General features: G+C 33.7%; 3 protein-coding genes across 6 annotated transcripts; all 3 read right to left on the bottom strand.

The window, feature by feature from the left end:
- Positions 1-98: 98 nt before the first annotated feature.
- Positions 99-2,739, bottom strand: LOC100780413 (soluble inorganic pyrophosphatase 1). Its single transcript, XM_003520839.5, has 9 exons — positions 2,446-2,739; positions 2,181-2,301; positions 2,063-2,091; positions 1,728-1,793; positions 1,510-1,617; positions 1,357-1,422; positions 1,139-1,259; positions 982-1,063; positions 99-894 (listed from the first exon to the last, which is right to left on the bottom strand). Exons 2-9 carry the CDS (start codon positions 2,299-2,301, stop codon positions 852-854), a joined length of 636 nt encoding a protein of 211 aa, XP_003520887.1. The 5' UTR covers positions 2,446-2,739; the 3' UTR covers positions 99-851.
- An 892-nt stretch (positions 2,740-3,631) lies between these two features.
- Positions 3,632-6,598, bottom strand: LOC100779880 (probably inactive receptor-like protein kinase At2g46850). Its single transcript, XM_003520838.5, has 3 exons — positions 5,619-6,598; positions 5,139-5,222; positions 3,632-4,910 (listed from the first exon to the last, which is right to left on the bottom strand). The coding sequence occupies exons 1-3, from the start codon at positions 6,571-6,573 to the stop codon at positions 3,847-3,849; spliced, it is 2,103 nt and encodes a 700-aa protein (XP_003520886.2). The 5' UTR covers positions 6,574-6,598; the 3' UTR covers positions 3,632-3,846.
- A 3,059-nt stretch (positions 6,599-9,657) lies between these two features.
- Positions 9,658-18,309, bottom strand: MYB114 (MYB transcription factor MYB114). Of its 4 annotated transcripts, none has more exons than NM_001249471.2 (8): positions 18,074-18,219; positions 17,778-17,803; positions 17,371-17,562; positions 17,168-17,279; positions 16,879-16,940; positions 11,919-12,143; positions 10,416-11,828; positions 9,658-10,333 (listed from the first exon to the last, which is right to left on the bottom strand). In NM_001249471.2, the coding sequence occupies exons 3-8, from the start codon at positions 17,407-17,409 to the stop codon at positions 9,938-9,940; spliced, it is 2,247 nt and encodes a 748-aa protein (NP_001236400.1). In that variant the 5' UTR covers positions 17,410-17,562; positions 17,778-17,803; positions 18,074-18,219; the 3' UTR covers positions 9,658-9,937. The 4 variants fall into 4 exon arrangements, with proteins under 4 accessions (NP_001236400.1, XP_040869757.1, XP_025983483.1 ...); XM_041013823.1 differs by having other exon boundaries at positions 9,773-10,333; positions 17,778-17,955; positions 18,074-18,309; XM_026127698.2 differs by having other exon boundaries at positions 9,773-10,333; positions 17,371-17,595; positions 18,074-18,291.
- Positions 18,310-20,042: the final 1,733 nt, after the last annotated feature.

Below are 20,042 nucleotides of genomic sequence, written 5' to 3'. Positions count from 1 at the left end.
AAATAAGATAAAATAATAGAAGCAAAAAAATTGCAGAACAATCACATAAGCTATGTGAAAGCAAGAGCAATAATTTTCGAAATAATAAAAAAAAAAGTGAATAACAAACAATAAACCAAAGAAAGAGTAAAATTAAATTCAGAAGATGAGTTTAGAGTAGCCTGGACCGATTGTGTGCAGCTAAGGAAGAACACCACTGCTCCAAAATATATGTTTTTTTAATGGCAGTGGTATTATTTTTAAAGAGAGCGCTTTATCTGTACGTGTTACTTGTGAAAGCTAAATATATATAGGCAACCAGCCACAACGTGCAGCAACAAATACGTAATAAAAACTCCCTAACGTGCCAAACCTTCCTATAAAGATATATGAAACACGAAAGATAGTGGGAAGCTTTTTAGTTTTACGAAAAACTAATTATTAATATTTTATCTTAAAACAGTAACTGATTAAAAAATTAACTTAAATTTGAAATTATAAAATAAATATTTATTAGCATACTTCACGTAGTCGGTGCAAGGGTCTTTGCACTTGGGAATTTTAGACGTTGTTGACATAAGAGTCTAGGATGAAGGTAAGAGTACGAGAGAACAATAACATCGATGAAAACACGTTGGCAAATCATGGCTTGGAAACTGGTAATTAGATATAGTTAAAACACTTCAACTTCGATGAGTATACATGAAGCATTAAGCATTATTACATTAAGAACGGTTAATAAAACCAAACAGGTGGTATATTATTTGACTAAATACAAAAACGATGAAGTATAGATACGGTTGATTAAATTAAAGTAATATTGTAGATTGTGGCTTAATTATTCTGAAGGAGATGGTAGAATAGAATTTTGTCTATCGCCTCAGGGTGTGCAGAATATACTCTGCGTAGAGATCCCTGCACCAAATCCAAATGAGAGGTAAGGTAAGGTATTAGTATTAACTTGAAGACATGTACGTAGCTCTTAAAAGTGAGTTTACTTACATTGAGTACTGGATGGCATCAAGAGCAACGCTTGCAGGTAGAAAATCATTAACTGCTACCTCCTTGTGCTCATTCTTTTTGTCTTAGAATGAATTATGTCAAGAAACAGCGCTAATGAACTAGTAAATTTAATATATAAAACTAAGACGAAGGATACAGTCTTCAAAGAAGCGTCGGATCTCAGAGATGCGATGAGGTGCAAGTTCTCTATAGTCTGTAAAGTGTTTATATTCTGGGTCATCAGCACACACTGCAATGATTTTATCATCTTTCTCTCCCTGTATTATTTCAAATGTCAATACCACATTAATTTTATTTGTTAATGTGGGAATGATTGGTTGGTTTTATTGACTAAGAAATCAATGAATTCAATACCCCGTCAATCATGGGCATAAGTCCAATGGCCCGGGCTCGCAGAAAACATCCAGGAAGAACAGGCTCCTATCAAAACAATGCAGAAAAAAATTCTTAAATAAATAGTTATCGCCTATTCAATAATTAAAATAGAATATTGTACACTGGATTTACCTGCATGAGAACCAAAACATCAATTGGATCATTGTCTTCACACAGTGTGCGAGGGATAAAACCATAGTTATGAGGATAAACAACTGATGAATACAAAACCCGATCAACCTATGAATTATTCGAAAATCGTAAGCATAAAGATAGATGTGTATAGGAAACAAATCATTTGGCAGTAAGTAGAGACTTCAATTCCAATAACCAGGCAATTGGTTTTGTACCTTAATCAATCCTGTCTTCTTGTCAAGTTCATATTTGACCTTGCTTCCTTTAGTGATCTCCACAACCTACAACCATTGAACAAGCAGAAACTCCCCTTTACAAGAAAATTAATTGCAACTCAAGAATGGAATTAGAGGTGTGGTGTGATCATGCAATTGCTGTATGAGTTATTAGAAAAAGATTCAGTAACACCTAGTACAGTATTATTGCGCACAGACTCTCTGTTATAATAAATGTTAAAAATAATATATAGCTTCATCTTTAACGCATTAAGAGTGATAGATGACATAATGAGGTAACAAGTATTCTTCCAAAGCAGAAGAAGAGAACTTACACAATTGAAAATTTGAGGAGCCTCAGGTCCTGCAAATGAAAATTAAGTAGTTTTGAAATATTATTTAAATCTTAATTATACTATATGAACAAATAAACAATAATATTGACAACAGTACCAATTTCAAGATCATGCCAAGGATGGGCAGCTACTGATCTTTTTGACAAAGATGAAAGAATTCTTTCGTTCAAACGGGGAACTGGACGATTTTCTCCTGCCTCTTCACCATTCTCACTCATCTTTAAAGATATGGTATAGAAATAGAAAAAAGCAAATATGGGATGAAAAAATGATGCCAAACTTGATGCATGAAACAGTACCAAATATGCTACGAAGCAATGCAGATTATAATAAGCGTTGAAACAAACAAAACTCGTACGTACCTTGACCGAGAGTAAATAATATTAATGAAAGAAAGAGTAAAGGGTTGAGAAGAGAGATCCAAGTAAGTGCTACAGTTTTTGTATTTTTATATATATAGAGAGAGAGTTTAAGGGAAGAAGAGAGAGAGAGAGAGAGTGAATTCCTTAGAGCTTAATCCTCGGGTCTTTTCGGGAGACATGTTAGCTTACCACTCCACATGTTTTGTGCAAATTTCAAAGTTCGTTATCTGTTTTTCTTTTTGGTATTAACCTCTAGACTCCCCGAAAGGCAAGTTAAGCAAATTAAAGCCTGAGGTTTTTATTGGCACTTCTTGACTTTTTTCCTGGTATAGTCTTTTTTCTAATTTGGTATCCTCTTTAGTTTTGGTTACACATTGTAAAAATGATATATTCTTTGGTTAATTAACTTCTAGAACAATGGTCAAATTCACACGTACTAGTAAAGTTCCACCTTTTTTTTTATTAAATTAAAACAAAAAATAATAAATAAAAGAGGGATTTGAGTTGGCAATGGTATTGAAAGAAAAATAATAATTAAAATAAGAATTGGTTGGAATTCAATGATTGATGAAATGCTCTAGCCCAAGTATAATCTTCTCTTTATTCTTCCAGGTTGATCAAAGACACACTTTCCCCTTTTTTTCGTTCCAAGTTAAGACTCTCCTTTTGTATTTAAAAAATAATGATAAACAAAAAAATTATAAAACATGCAATTTTTTTATAAAAACATGACTAAATATTTTAAAAGCAGGCAAAGGAAATTTATTAGAGTCGGTCTCATAACGAGAAATTGAGATAGATAAACGAGGACATAAGTTTGATCCTCATAACTATCATTATACCAATATTAATTTATAACATTCCAAACCACCCATGTATGAAATTGGAGCTATATTTGCATGTTACGCTTTGGGTTTCTTATAGGAAAAATCAATTTTGTAAGAAATGAGACATAGAATTACTTAAACCCAGGTAACATTAGGTTGTCAGAGCCGCTCTGCTGCTTTTCTTTTTAAGTAACATTTTAAACTAAAATTATTTAAATAAACAATTTAATCATCCAATGAATCAGAGCTGCAGTGCCCATCTTGTATATACAATAAATTAAACATTCACAATGCAGTTATTTGTCGCGAAAATTTTCATCTATATATATACCAATAAAACTGAAAATGATTCCCACACATTAACAATAGCAGTTGATTAAATTTATTAAGTAGCAGCTACCAAATACACTTGCTTTGTACTACCTTAGTGAAGTATGTCAGAACCAGAATATTGGATTCATTGCCCAATGTACAGTGGCAGGGGAGTTATAGTACACACATGCAAATGCAATTGTGGTTGTTTATCTTCTTTTGAAAGGACTGACAACAAACTAAACTGACTGGGACATAAAATTCAAGGGACATTCATAGAATCAGGAGACATTGATATCATCTGAAGAAGGCTTGAATTTGAGAATGTCTCCTCCAGTGCAGGTCCTTTCATAATTCCTCCATCAAGACTTTCTTTAGTCATGTGTACTAACTCCCTCACAACATCAATCATTCCTAGCCTTCCATCTACACCAAATAACAGGCACCTTGTAGCAAGATCTGCAATTATTTGCATTTGCTCTTGCCGATAATGTGGCTGTTCATCATAGCAAAGAAATGGGTCCATAATTTCCTCAAATTTTCCAGCCCTTATATGCTGTAAGGCCAACGTTGGTGAATCCAACTGATTTGAGCCTGAGATAATCTCAAGAAGCAACACACCCATGTCATAAACATCATTTTTGCAGATGCCAAATCCTTCACAGTTCTTTTGTAAGTTAGAACCATAGTAAAAATTGGAGTTGATCAGGCCAAATCCTGCAATCTTGACAGAATAATCATCATCTAGGAAGATGCAGGCAGATTTAAGGTTATGGTGAAGTATGGGAGGATTTTTCTCGTAGTGTAAGAATGCTAGAACACTAGCTGTTTGTGCAGCAATAGTCAATCTACTATACCAATCTAAACGAAGTTGTTGTCCTTTGCTTTGATGTAAATGTTCCTCCAGAGTACCATTGGAAGTATACTCATAAACTACTAGAGTGTTGCCAGATTCAATACAGCATCCAAGAATTCGGGCCATGTTTCTATGCACAACAGAAGATAGAACCTCGATTTGTGACAGGACTTGGATTAAGTCATTCTTCTCACACTTTAACTTGTGGACAGCTATGTGAGATCCATCCCCTAAAACTCCAGCGAAAATTGTCCCATTATTGTCATGCATTAGTTTCTGACCCTCTTCAAAACCCTTAGTGGCTTCTTCTAGCTCATGGAGGCTGAATAACCGAGTTTTACAAGCTTTGGGGATTGTAATGTTTTGATAGTAAGCCTGCTCTGTGTCAAACATCCCTGGTTTTGTTGGCCTTTTAAGAAGATAAAATAGTACAACCAGGGAGGCAACAATGAGAACTGGGCCAATGATTCCTGCATTTTGAGTTAAGGATGCCATTAGATTGACACAATAAATGTTAAGTATAACTGAACATGACTACCATATTATATAGATGAAGGAAAATGGTGAAGAATTGAAAATAAATCTGGTAGTCATGAATCCTTTAGGTTGATGACGTTGTAATTTGTGATTTGGCACCCTCAAAAGAGTTCAGGAAAATTAATAAAATTACTTGAATTTTACAATGCTCTACTACTTACCGGCAATCATAACAAATTTCCTTTGATCATGTCTTTTGATATAGCAGTCACTTCCATATGCTTCCTTTCCATCCTTTATGCAGGCTGCCAGGAACACAACAACCAGAAGAAAATGGTCAAACGTGAATGGAGAACGTTAATAAGTCATAAAGTTTTATAAGCCCAGAGCCCAGAAATCCATTTATATGCTCATTAATATTATCTTAATAGACATGTGAGAAACTATAAGAGCTATACTATTATTTCTAGTTCTACAACCTGCTGCTGGCGTTTTCTATGAGCAAAAAAGGCCAATGTAGGTATTAAAGTACAAAAATGAGAAGCAGAAAGTCGAAATTTTTAAAGAATTATATCAGAGAGTATTACTCACATGCATCACATTTCCTTTTAAAAAATAGAAACAACACAACTGTAAATATATGATGTTAACAAAAGAAATACTCTTATTTAATCTTGATTATTATGATGAAAAGTACTGACCCTGCAAACATCCAGTTCCATTAGCAAAACCATCACCAACATATCCATTCTGGCAGACACATCTGACGCCTCCTTCAACCGCCGTAGCATTGGCCATGTTAGCATTCGTAGCACAAACATGAGTAGAGGAGGAGTTCCTGGGAAGTGCCCATTCCAACTTGACACCACGTTTTCCCCAAGTTGAGCCTCGCAGAACAGCCCAACTAGAAACCCCTCTGCATCCAAACTGAGAAAACACCGAAAAGCCATCTCCAGCATGCCATATGGTATGGTCAGAGAGTGGATAGCAGCAGGCAAGGGAGCCTCCACCCTTTCCATCACATCCAGGCATGTCAATGGTTTCACAATCTGCTTTGCACAGAGAAGAATCCTCACAGTCATAGAGCCCAATAACATTGTCAACCGACACTCCAAACATGTCCTTATTATTCCCTGCAAAGTTTCTGCCAAAAGAGTTCAAGTCATTGTACAGTCTACAGGATGATGAGCCTGGAAAGTCAACCAGCACACCATCTGGGAAGAATTCCAACACTGTGTAGCTCACTGACCCAATTCTGAGTAAAAGGGCAGAGGAATTTGAGCACGAGAGATGGAAGGCACTGGAAATTGACTCACATGAAGTGTTGACATAGAATGGAAAGGGAACATGGAGGTCCCCGCATGTTTCATTGCAAGAGTAACAAGAAAATGGGAAGCACAGAAGAAGCACAAGAAAAGTGAGGAGGACAATAGGTGACATTGTAGTGTACAATATATGTTGGTTTTGTGAGGAAGAAGAGGGAGGGAAGACAGTGTAGTAGTAATAAATAGCCCAAAAGGGAATGGAAAGTAGTGATGAGAAGGTACAAGAGCTCAAGAGTAACGTGGCGAAATCAGGGAGGTGATAGTGGGTAGTGTGAAGAAGGCATAGAAATTGGAGAAGGAGGAGACGATTGGTCTGAGGAATGGGGTACATTTCGTATATGGGGGCGTGTGCTGAGCGAGCGTGGCCAAGTTTGTGAGCATTTCAAGCTTGTTGAATTCCACAATGCTTAATTACGTAGCATGAGAATCCAGATTTCAACCGATACTTCATTTTAAATACACTACCCACTATTTATACATAGATATATATTTTAGCATAGTCCATAGCAACTTCCTTGTGCGTACTACATATATATAATAAAATTATTTATGAGATTAGGGAATGTGAGATCTGTGAAGAATGAACAATGGATGCGTAGCTTAGAAAAAGAGAAAGAGAAAGCTAATTAATTTGCTTGTATACCTAAAAGTGAAGTGACAAAATTTGCTTGTATACTTAAAATTTTAAAAGCAGTCTCCCTCTTGCTCTCCCTACACCCAACCCATCCATGGCAGACTCTTGGTTTTTCGTCTCTTTACGCCACACCATCAAGTCCTCCTCGTTCATCCCTCCATTTGCGATGTCTGAGTATGTTGATTGAAAACGGGAATTCACAAACTGTTCCATACCATTTTATTGGCCAAGTTAGTACTACGTAACTCCAACAAAAGAACACAAAAAGTGTTGTCAACCAGTTCAGCCATTGTACTTAACTGCATTCTAATTTGGCTACACACAATAAATATTAGCACATCTAATTGCAACCATGTAATTATGTTCGTACCTCTAATTCTCATCATATAATTATTTCTTTTGTTTTTTCCTCCCCTGTGACTAGCACAATTCTTGTATGTAGAGCCAAAAGAGTAGTGATTAAGGTTTACCTTTATGAGTTAGGTGAGAAGCAATTGGTTTCTTTCTTTCGGATGTGTAAGTTGAAAATGCTCCATTCTATGACAATATATTTACCTCAACAAAGTTATAAATAAAGAATAACTATTATTTAATCACAAATTATTATATATATATATATATATAATATTTATTTTTATAAAGTTTAAATATTCTTTTGTTCTCAATAAAATAGGATATTTTTTATTTTAATCCTTTTAAAAAATTAATCCTTTGAAGATTTGAAATTGTATATTTTAATCTTCCTGTCAAGAGTGTTAACTAATACTAACAATTCTTTTTAAACAAAATTAATATTAATAATAATGTTGATGGTCAATTAACTTAAACAATCATATGTTATTTTTTATTTATAAATTATGTTTTAAATCTCTCATCAACTTCAACTAAAATTAAAAAATATTGACGTCAATATCAATATCACATTATTATTTAACGTTATTAGTAGACGGAATTAAAATAAACATAAAAAAAACTTTAAAAGATTAAAAGAAAAAACTCTCTATTTGATAGGGAGCAAAATGTTATTTAAGTGTTTTATTAATGATAATTTTATAAGTTATATTAAAAATATTAGACTCATTAATAAAAAATAGAAAAAGATACGAAAGTTTGTATGGAGACGTTGGACCACAAAGACTCACCGATCATGAGGCAAGGTTGAATTTCAGCTCACAACTAATTGAATCCAATGGATAACCTAGGATTCCAATTCGCTTAGAATGATTTCAAGTTCATTCTTCTTTCGTTAGATTAATATTAATTTTGTTGTTTCATGCAAGGAATGGATTATTAATATTAACGAACTATGAAACCTAGATACGGGACACTATACGGGTATAATACGACATGGATACAATAATACCACATTTAAAAAAAACATAAGAATATGATACATCTTCGATACATTACTAAAGAATTATTAAAAAAATATGTGTATACAAGTATGCAGATTTATGAGGGAAGTAGAGTTTTCCCCCTATTTTAGCATTTTTTTAATTTTAAAATTTCAATCTAAAAATATTAAAATTAAAAAATTCAGAAGATGACTGAAGTCGTATTGGAGTCATGTCCCAGTAAGTATTGTATCTGTTATCTTTTATATAAAAAATTTGTACTTCTTGAATACGTATCAAGACAGTATCAGTATCCCAATACGTTGGTCATTTGGGAGTATCGGACTTCACAGTTAAGAAACATAACCAGGCGTCGCAGTGAAGGTGGCGTAGTTGTGGGGTGTTGAAGAGGGAGGATAAGAGAAGAAAAAAGAAAAATTCTTAGCCTATCAATTTTATTTTTTTTTAATAAAAGAAAGTTTTGTAGATGAACACACCCACACCTCTCTCGAACACAACGATAATCAAATGGCACCAAACTTCATATAGCATCCTTCACAAACTAAACTAGGAGTTTCACTTGGCTTACTTTTTTAACATTCAATTTCTTTAATTTAGAAGATTCTAGGTACTACCTTTCTATAATGGACGGCGATGTAAAAACCTTTTTCTGAGTTTCTATCAGGTCTTTAAAGAGGACTAATATGGAAATTGGAGTTTCAAATCTCGCAAGGGATCCATCCTGCTATGGTCATGGAATATTAGAAAATTCAAAAAGCAATGAACTTGTGGCATTAGCAGCCGTGCGTTTGCTGCCTTAAGTATATAAAGTTCATGGAATTTCCTCACTCCGTCCTTCGAACAGGTTATATTTGTTTGCGGCTTTGTGCAGATCCTCAGAGCTTTCGCATGAAAGGTTGTTTATACAAGTCTTGCATCCTTAACTGCGGATACTGAGTGGCGTTATCCAGTTCCTTTCAGCTAGTTTAAACTGCTGGCTTTATTTCTACAAGTTTGTAATCTATACAATGCTATAATGAAAATAGTCATAATTTCACTATTGCGATACCCCAAATCATTTACAATGTCTAACTGGTTACAAAAAAACACTAAATTTCTGCTACTATTGCAAGATTTATCCCTCATATTTGACATTAAAAGTAGTTCAGTTGATACCAAGAAAAAGGGAAAACAATATAATTAATCATAAACTAAAAATAAGTCAAAAATTTGAGAATCATACGTGTAGTGCAAAGTAACTTTCAAGAAAGCAGTTGCAAAAAAGAAAGAAAGCCTCCTTCTTCAAAACCAATATGTATGTTGATCACCACAGCCAACATACAAGCACATTCTGTCCGAGAAGTTTCTGTTCAACCTGGGCAGATTTTGTTATAGAGGAAATAGTTCACAGATGCCACACAACTAAAATTAAAACGTGGGAAGTGACTGAATGAAGCATCATAAATTACTTAAATGATCAAATGCTCAAACGGTACTTAATGTTTCTTGTCTAAGTCTATTTTAGCGGAGTTTTTAACTGCAGTAACATCAGGCCAAGAAAGTAAAAAGTGTGTATGTAGTAATTTAATATGGTACACAGACCTACACGACAAGTTTCGTGAGCTGCAGAATTAGAAAATAAGCAATACAGACAATGAACAAGGAAACTTAGAAATATATGCAAAACTAGAGATTTTCTTTGTGTGGTTGCATGGGAATATCAGGCATCAAGTTGAAGCCTCCCCATTCAAGCGTAATCTCTTGGGACCTTTTTCTTCACCTTGGATGCAGGCTGTTCCGATCCTGTTTTCATTGGCCTCTACCGAACATCTTTTGTAAGGTTTAAACCCTGTTCGACGAGTCTTTAGCTTTCCTGGTCCAAGACCTATGGTTAGCAGTCCCTCCTCCTCATTGTTATCTTTGACAAATAGCAGATTTTTCTGCACCCCATCACAAATAGAACTGCATTTCTTGCTTTCAAGGTCTTCATCTTTGTAGTCTGTGTTTAGCTCGTTATCCTTGATGCTATCTATCTGATTATCTTTATTTATCAAATGATGAGTAGGTGAAAAGCTTTGTGGCAACACCTCTCTGGAGAATAGAGCCTGAAAGGCAAGCCGCCCCTGAAAATAACAGTGGCATGAGGAAAGAAGCAATACATCCGTACATTACATTAACATTTCATCATAAGATATGCAATCATACCTCTTCAGAGACCTCCTTCCAAGAATCAGTAAGGTTGCTAATGCTTCTACTTCGACGATTACTAAGCTCGGTATCTAAAACGTTCGCATCAGGTGTTTTGGGCTCTTCCTTTTCTTTCTCATCCTTCTCTAGTAACTCAGTCTCTTCACTGCTAGAGGTTGTGTTGGAACCACATGAGGAACGGTCTACAGGTTTTCTGCCCTTCATTTTGTTGGAATCGGGGTTCTCAGAAATTGCTTGGTTCATCTCATGATTAGTAGCCTTTGGTGAAGTATCTAAATTGGCATCTCCCCTATCCTCAGATTTGGATGAAGAAACAGCTGGTGACTTAGGAGCTGAATGTTGAGCTTCCGAGTGTTCTGGATCCGGTATCTGATCTTGCAGAGGAGGATTTTGTGGTTTAATCTCTCCTCGTTCTGTTTTTTGTGGTGATTCATCAATAATCATTGATGGAACTGTAGTTGCTGATGCAGGAGGACAGGCAAAAGCTGTATGGAGTGGACCACATAAAGGAAGCAGTCCATGGGCAGCCCACCATGCAGTTGCAGCAGCTACTGTAGCAGCTGCAATAGCTGTCACACTTGGAGGCGAGCCAATTTGTCTTGATGGAAAATCTGGAGTGCACACGGGAGAATCTGCAGAAGTTTCTGCATTTGCATATGGCCAAAATGTAGCAGCAAAACTCGCTGCAGCATGGGCTGCAGGGTTTTGCAGCAAGGTAGAGACAATAAGACTTGAAAATGTGGAGGACATGTGAAGAAATGAATGATAATCATCCTGTGCGAAAGGAGGACTAGGAGGAAATGATTGATGAATAGAGGACCGTGCGGCGTTGTTTTGACATTCACTTATGTGTGATGTAGCAGAATTGGTGACAAGGTTAGGTTGCCTATTAACCCCTCCCTTCGGCTGAAATATGGAGTCTTGAAACACCATATCTGGGGATAGATTTTGAGTACTAGTTCCAAGGTTCCCATCAACAACGTGCACAGGGACATGTCTTGGGTAATTCTGATTGCCTGGCACCCCATCTATTGTTAATGCACAATTACGACCATCTGTTTTCTCAGTTTGAACCAATTCTGAAGCACCAGAATTCTCCAACTTAGAGACTTCACAAGTGTCATTAGTCTTTTGTGTGTGCTTGCCATCATCTATCTCCAACTTCTGATTTTCAAGCTCATCAGTAACAAAAGATTCGTTGGTTTCATCTCGAGTTATTACCTCTTTTACCGAAGGTATAAACTCCCTTAGGGCACATGAATTTCTCAGTGGCACTGATATTGATGTTGAATTCTTGTTGGCGGAAGATACAGATGAACAGGGTGCCTCTTGGATAATGGTAAATACGTTTAAGCAGCTTCCGTCCTTATTTTCTTTTACAGTCGTTGGCCTTAGGTCGACATTATGCTTCTAAAGGAACAGGCGGAATGATTTCAATGAAAGCGAAAAAAGCAGAAAATTTGAATGACGAGTAAAATATATATAAAAAAAAAATATAACCTCTGGAAGTGGTTCTTTCTCCAAGTCCAGTGCTTGTTTACCATGTGAAGATGCAATTGAAATGAGAGACTTTCCATGCTTTGCTTCGCTATGTAATGTTGGGGCACCAACATTGGTCTTCCGGGGATAAGGATTGCTTGGTTTTCTTTTTGGCCGTGGAGGGGGGATGTCTATATCAAGAGCTTGTCCTATTGGAACACCTTTTACAAAGGCCTCTTTCTCCAACTGAAAGTAAGGATTGTAGTATTCTCAGCAGGTGGAAGTTTCACAAAAACTATTTAAAAAACATTAATCGGAGCATTTGAGCATCATTTTTTTTTTTTTTGTGGAATTGTCAAAATACTAATTAGAGAATTGTAATACCTCCATCAGTGCCAGTAACATTTCAGTGCATTCAATAATAAAGTATAATGAACTATCTACATGGTTTTTAATAAAGTACAATCTTCAAAGAAAACACACTGGCTTTAAGTGATGGTTTGATTCTTCCTGTGGAAAGATCGTGCTAGACTGCTAGCTACATCTCTGGGAATTGGATTTTTTTCAAAACATTATAGGATTTTTCTTAAGCATTTCACAAAAAGTTACCTCTGATTTGACCTTTCTTCCTTCACACTTTACATCACTATTTTATTCCTATGTTCCATTCTTCCTTTCCCCTTAACCTTCCTAGTTCACATTTTCCAAAGTTTTATCTAATTTGTTACTCTGTTGATTCTTTGTATAAGAAACAAATGAGAGCAATTTTTTATCCTAAATATAAAAATAAATTTATTTTTGAATTTATTAATTAATAACTTCTTTTTATACCCTTAAATTATTATAAAATCTATCTATGATGCATTTACTCATTTCTCATAGAAATGAATATATTCATTGAGCTATTAATAACAGAGAAATGGGCCTGCTTGAAAAAAATAACTTAACTAAGATCATTTTCAATAATTTCTTATTATATAAGAACTTATGTTATGAGTGCTTAAATTTAATGGGTTTTTTTGATAAAAAAATTCAATGGGTTATTTCTGTTTGGATATACATGTCAATAAGCGCTTACACAATTATAAAATGTTTGAATGCATATCTACATAATAAGCACTTAAAGGATATTGTCTCTTTTTAAAAATTAATAAATAAATCAATTTCAAAATATATTACAAAATTATAAGCCAACTAAATAATTAATATAATCACATTATATGTGTGTATGTATCACAAAAATATTAAAAATAAATATCACCAATCACAATTTTCCTACTTTTAATTTTTAAAATAAATATTTAAGTATCATAAATTTGAAAAAAATAATTAAAATATAAATTAAGGTGCTAAAATTAAAAGAATTATATATATATATATATATATATATATATATATATATATATCATAAAATCATTATATAAATTTTAAAAAAATCACCACTCTCATGTATAAATATGTATATTAGAATAGTATACCATTATAAAAACTTCACCAGTACACAACATTGTAGAAGGAAACATAAGAAAATTACTAACGATGTATAAAATGAATTACTAGCAACATATAAAAATATAAATTTATTTAATTAAATTATATTTAGAGAAAAGAAGGAAACACTCACAAAAAAAATTATTAGCAACAAACAATTATAATTTGGTTTGTGTAAGAATTAATATTCATATTAATTTTAGTTAAGAAACGAATAAAATAAAATATTTAATTTGAAGGAAGAAAAAAATATTAAAAAATACGTGTACCTAAGCTATATTAGAGAGCTTATAAAAATATGCAAAACATCTTATAGACAGATATTTTTATAAGCTCTCCCAAATACTTTCGTAAGTACATATAACATAAGAGAATACAAATAAATTGTTGACAAGCTCTTCCAAACGGCACCTAAATCATACTCATTTGTTGAAAAAATTATTTATTGACTTACGTGTAGTACCATTAAATATAACTACAATTAAACCATTTGGTTCTATGAGTAATTGTGAATAATATTTAAATTTATGATATTGATTTTAAAAAAAAATTAATGTACCATGATAGCTCGTTGCTATGCAGAGCTACGTGGGGAAGATCATTCTATGAAGTGTTATCCTTACATATATAATATCCTTACATATATAATTATGATATTATTAATTAAAATTAACTAATTTTAGTGATAATGGATGAATTAGATAGTTATTTATATGTATAAGACTGAGGTGGTATATGATTTTTAAAAAAATATTTAACCGTCATCTTTAATTTTTTTTACTTCATAACTATGTTGTTATTACTCCAGATTGATGGTAAGTGCATGTAAACTGTGACTAATTATTTATCAATTTTTTTAAAGCTTTTATATGTGTAATACAAATTATTGGGTGTGGTTAACCATTATCTTTAGAATATTATTGGTTCAGGAACTAAAAGAAAAAATCATAGGAGAACTAAAAATAATAATAAATAATACAATTTTGCACATTTCAATAAAAATCTTTCTTTTTTTAATTAAACTAATAAAAATCTTCTTTAAAAAAAGTATTAATTAGCATTTGCCTAAATTTTACGCATCACAATTTTTCTTTTCATTATTTTGATGTGATTCTATTTTATATGAGATATGACACAAATAGTAGTCCAGTTGAAAAAAAAAAGAGAGGAGAGAATTGACTTCACCAAACAGTCATTGTGACCACTTGGCCAAACTAGTTCCCCTTATTTTTTAACACTTTTATCTTCTTTAAAATCAATTTGTTTTCATATGTCTTCATTGCATTTGTGTTCTCCACCAAAGCATTGAACCCCTTGTCTCTTCAATATAGACAATAAAAGGGTTCAGCACGAAAACTGAATCCCAAATAGTTATTTACTTGAACTTTATACAGAAACCATAGATGCAACAGAAGAGGTAAATCACTTGAATGCCTAAGTCTGATGTTATATCCTTCACATTCTCTTCACCTAAGCTAAAAAGTTTCAGCTCATTTTATCATTAGTAAGGGCATGTACTATAATTCTAGCATTAGTCAAGGTAATAGTAAAGGCCGTAAAAAATGAATAAGAGCCTCACTCTTATCAGTGGTTCAAGTCTTGTTAACTATTTCCTCATTACATATAAGCTTTATTGTATTATTATACTCTGGCTATACTCTATGATAATAGAGAATGTTAAGATGAATATATGGCCACATAAAAAAGGACAGGATACAAAATAATTATACACGAGAATATATTGGTATAGCACCAATTAAGAAAAAGATAAAAAAAAAAAAAAAACAGTTAATGTGGTTTGGATACACAGAAAGCCACTGAAAGCTCCAGGGAAGACTGAGGAGAGAAAATTGCATTGTTTATAGTCGTGTAAAAAGGAGAAGAGGGAGACTAAAGAAGAACTTAGGGAGACTAAAGGAGAATGTTACGAGAGATCTCATGGTAAACAATAATAAATTGCATTTATGTTCATATTGATACTGTTGCAGCTGGCGAACAGCCTGTAAACTCTTTTATTATCAGCATTCAATTATTATAGAAAGCCCAAATCTCCAAACAGTTTACTAGTATTTAGTCTATGACCGGACATAACTGAATCGCCTGCACACCCAAAAAGGTGTGAACTCTAAATCAATACTCAAACCATTTTACTTAAGCCTCCTACGGGATCGGGGTGGTTATTAGTTTCTAATTTTCTGTTTTAAACGAAAACATGTTTAGTGAAAATGAGATTGAGTTGATTTTTTGCTATTTTTCAAAACAGTTTTTATCCCATTTTAATAACAACAAAAATAGATATGTGTATTTTTATTGTTGGTCTCTCTCAAGCTATTCTCTCTCACTTTGCCGGTAACGGTCTCCGATCGTCGGTCGTGGTCGCCGGTAACGGTCGCGATCGCCGTTCGCCGGTAATGGTCGCAGTTGTGGTCGCCGATCACTGGTCGCCAATAATGGCCGCGATATTGTCGTTCACCGGTAATGGTCACGGTCGCCATTCGTCAGTCGTGGTCGCTTATCTCTGATTGCCCGATGCAGTCTCTGATCGCGGGTCACTAGTCATCGGTCCATTAGATTGACCTTTTTTAAAATTACAAAATTTTGATGTTGAAGATAAATGAAAGAAATTTGGCAATGATTTTGAAATTGATTATGAAGTTACTTTTCTATTTTGCAATAGTTTTTAAAGTCAGTTCAAATTAAAATTTTATAACGAAAACTGGGTTTGATTTTCAAATATTTCAAAATTAAAAACGAAAAATCACCCCAAACGGGACATAAGAAACCTAAATTCTTGAAAACCATAGAAGGTTCCTAATCAATTCTACATGAAACTCTAGTAGTCATGCCCTAATGGAAAATCATGCCACGAAACTTCTTTTCTATAGATACAATTCCATTCTAAAGATCTGGGTACTTGGAAGCATTTCTTAGATATTGACATGGCATGGGACAAGAGTATATTTCTTTCTCAAGGAAAGTATATCCTTGATTTGCCAGTCCAGAAAGTAACAGGTACTGCAGGAGCCAACCACGTGAAACCTAAATGATTTCTAATGGGAAGCTTTCAGCATATGATGGTGATGAATGAAAGAAGCTGGTTGGTAAACATTATCTGACACTACTCTTTCTCTATACATGTGATCAGACAGTTCATGTCTCCTCCAAGGGACACTCATTAGGATATTCAAAGGAAACTCCTAGGTAAGGCATAAGCCATAATATATAGTGATATATATACACATCAGGCGAGGAATAGGTAAGTGTTTTGTATTTGTTTTTGTTTTTTATTTTAGAAACCAAACCCCGATATAGTTTGAAATCCACCAGTTCAGATACAGAACTATTTTCTGCCATTGAATGGAAATTTTATGAATCAAACAAAATACCAAATTGATTAATAAATCAGCAGCAAATCAAGATGAAGCATAAATTTGAATTATAGGACCAAAACTTTCAATGTATAATCCAAGGTGAGAAGGTACGGATTTACCTTTGTAAAGAATTTCTGAGCATGACTCCTGATTTGTACAGCAGTCTTTGTTCCTATATGCTCTGCACAACAAAAGTAAAACCCCCCAAAAAGGGTCAGGGGGCGTGAGAAAAAACAGTAGTCCTATTCCTATATACAGATTTAATCCAATAGAGAGAGCAGTTTCTATCATTTCCTATTAAGATATTCGAGTATGCTAGATATCATGATTATTGGGCAATCTAAAATGCATTTATGCATCTGAAGATATGAAGTATATATAAAGTATTAATGGTGAGCAAAATATTGCCTTCTATGCGCTGCCATGCTCGCCCGTATAGCTTCAAGGCTTCTAGAAATCTGTTATGTTCCTCCTCTGTCCATCGTTCTCTTTGCTTTGTGATAGTATATGGTTTTCTTGTCTGCAATTGCCAAGTAACCACTCAGAAGATAATAATAATTCCCTTTGGGGTATCGAAGTTTGCCATTAATCCACCACAATAAAGTACTTACTTTAATAACCACTTCTTCTCCAGAGGAGTCGGCGTCCATTAGAGGACGTGTGCTGCTAGCGCTGCTTCAGATCTTCCCTGACGAGGAGTGGGTAAAAGGAATATCTCCTTTCGTTTTTTGTGACATGGAACACACCAAATAGTAAAGCCGTTTTGGTGAAAGCAAGCTGAAGCTGATGATACGGTGATGCTACTGCAAAAGAAATAGAAAGGTAGAGATCCGTCTCTGTTTGGTAACAAAAAATATAAATCTAAGCATTCCAATCACAAGCCACACGCAGGATGATACTAATAGAGATTAGAAAAAGAAAAAAAAAGATTTAGCAAATTTTAAGAATCCACCGCAACAGAGAGACAGAGACGCTTCTCCGAAAGAATAAAAGAAAACTCTTTAATCAGAATCCTCACCAAAACGAACTCCACGGCGCCAAAACCTTTCAAACGCGGAAAGAACTACAATTAGTGTATATATCACAACAACACTTCAAAATTACTATCTCTGCCACTATACTCCAATTTCCGTTCTCCTAATGGGTTGCCGAGAATACTTAATCACACAGAGCAAGCAGAGGTTAACTCAACGTACCTGATATATACAAATCCGGAAAGTTATTCAGTCGTTTGGCAGTTTCCGGCGATTAAATTTTCTCGGTAACCAAAAAGAGGGGAAACTGAATAATTTTGAAAAAGGAAGAGAAAAGTACCTTGAAAAAAAGCCATGGAGAAGAAGAAGAAGAAGAGAGTTGAAGGTGCGATCATGCATGTGAAGCGAGGGAATTCACCTAACACTAGCAGGAGGAGTCATTTGCGGCAATGAGGGATCGGAGGAAGAAACAGTAGAAGTAGCAACGAAAGAAGAATGAGGGGAGCGACTTCAACTACAACAAAGGAAGCAGAAGCAATATCAGCCACTAGAATTTGCTGGCATTTTTATTTATTTATTTTGGTGAAAAGGAAGGCGACGTTTTAATTTGAGGCTGCTAAGTGTGGAAGTGTAAAACTGCAAGGGATTGGGACAAGTGGCATCAATTCAGTGGCTGGTGGAGCTAACGCAAGCAAATCCTTGCACTCTTTAATATTGTTTTTTGTGGCCTTTTCCCCCTTAAAGTGAAATCTCATCCACAAACTCCAACGCCAGCTGTCACATGTGGGCCCCTCAAGTTGCCTCGCCAACGTGGCACCTCGCTTTTCAGAGACTGCTACGTGGCGCTCTCTTTATGGTTCGTTACTTGTTGTGCGTTCCATGACTCCCTGTGACATCCCTTCGATTCTTCCTGGTGGTTTTTTTCTCTTCAGAATTTTATATTATCAAGATACAAGTACTTTTTTTTAGATACTATACCTTTACGGTATCATGAAGCATGTTAATTGATTAATATACAAGGTTTTCATTGAACGCTTATAAAAACCAAGGGTATTCTCTACTAAAAATTAAATATATAGTTTTTAAGTGATTATTAAAAAATAAGTATTTTTAATAATATCACACTTTTTTATTAAATAAAAGTATTTTAATGAAGTTAAATTATAATAATTAAGTTACACGTGATAACTACACTTCCTAATAGTATATTTTATTGTTTCTGGGTTGACAAGTATATTGCTATTTTAGTTGGCCACAACTTTAAGGCTTAAAGCACAAATATGGAAACCTTTTTGCAAGAAATGAACATAGTGGATGTAATAATTTGTTTTTAATATTTTCTTTCTGGAACAAAACTGGTTTTGTATTTTTGTGGTACAGGAGTTGCCATGTGGCATCTAAAGGAAGGAGGTGAGCAGAGTGTGTTAGGTCTTGTCCTGTTGCCCATTTCTGGATGATAATAATCTAAGCAATTTAGGGGTGGGCATGGGTCATTTTGGATCGAATTTGTGGTCAAAAGTAATTTTGATTAATTTTAATTGATTTGGATTAATGAAAATTTTCCTAATTTAAGTCTCTAATATGATTTTAACTAACTCCATTATAAGCGGCTTGAATTGGATTTAAAATAAAAATAAAAAATGATTTTTCTTTAAAGTAATTTTTTTAAAAATAATTAGAAAAGTGATTTTAATATTATGCAATTAAATACATTTAACTTAAAAACTATTTTTTAACTACTAGCTAGTCCAATACAAAACATGTTATATTTCAAGTTAAAAATTAAACTATATTTTATATTATAACTATAGTAATAATTAATCAATATCCTTGGAATAAAATAATATAATTAAATTGGATTGGGCTAAAAAGCCTAAACTCTAAAGGTTAGAATAAATATAAAAAAAATAATAAATAATCGGGTGGATCAAATTTGATTGGATTTTCAAAAATAAAATCCAAGAACCGATCCAAACTCATCTAATTTTCAATTTTTTAACCTAATCCAGATCAAACTCGTATTTATTGCAATATTATCTTATAATAATAATAATAATAAGATGGGAAAAATTAAACTTAAATAATAATAAAATATTTACATGGATTTTAAAGATATTGATAAAAAAATTATTTAGATACATCTTTTTTTGGTAGCGAGATACATTTTATTTAATATGTTTTTTGTTATAAAAATAATATTGAATAATTTTATATTTTTGATAATATATTAATTTTTAATAATTATTTAATTAATATCCATAAAATTATTATTAAAATTTATTTAAAAATATATATACATATAAATTACT

Source organism: Glycine max, chromosome 3 (genome assembly GCF_000004515.6).
Source record: "Glycine max cultivar Williams 82 chromosome 3, Glycine_max_v4.0, whole genome shotgun sequence".
NCBI classification, from domain to species: Eukaryota; Viridiplantae; Streptophyta; class Magnoliopsida; order Fabales; family Fabaceae; genus Glycine; species Glycine max.
Note: the sequence above shows the minus strand (reverse complement) of the source record. Positions and strands in the feature narration are given on the sequence as shown.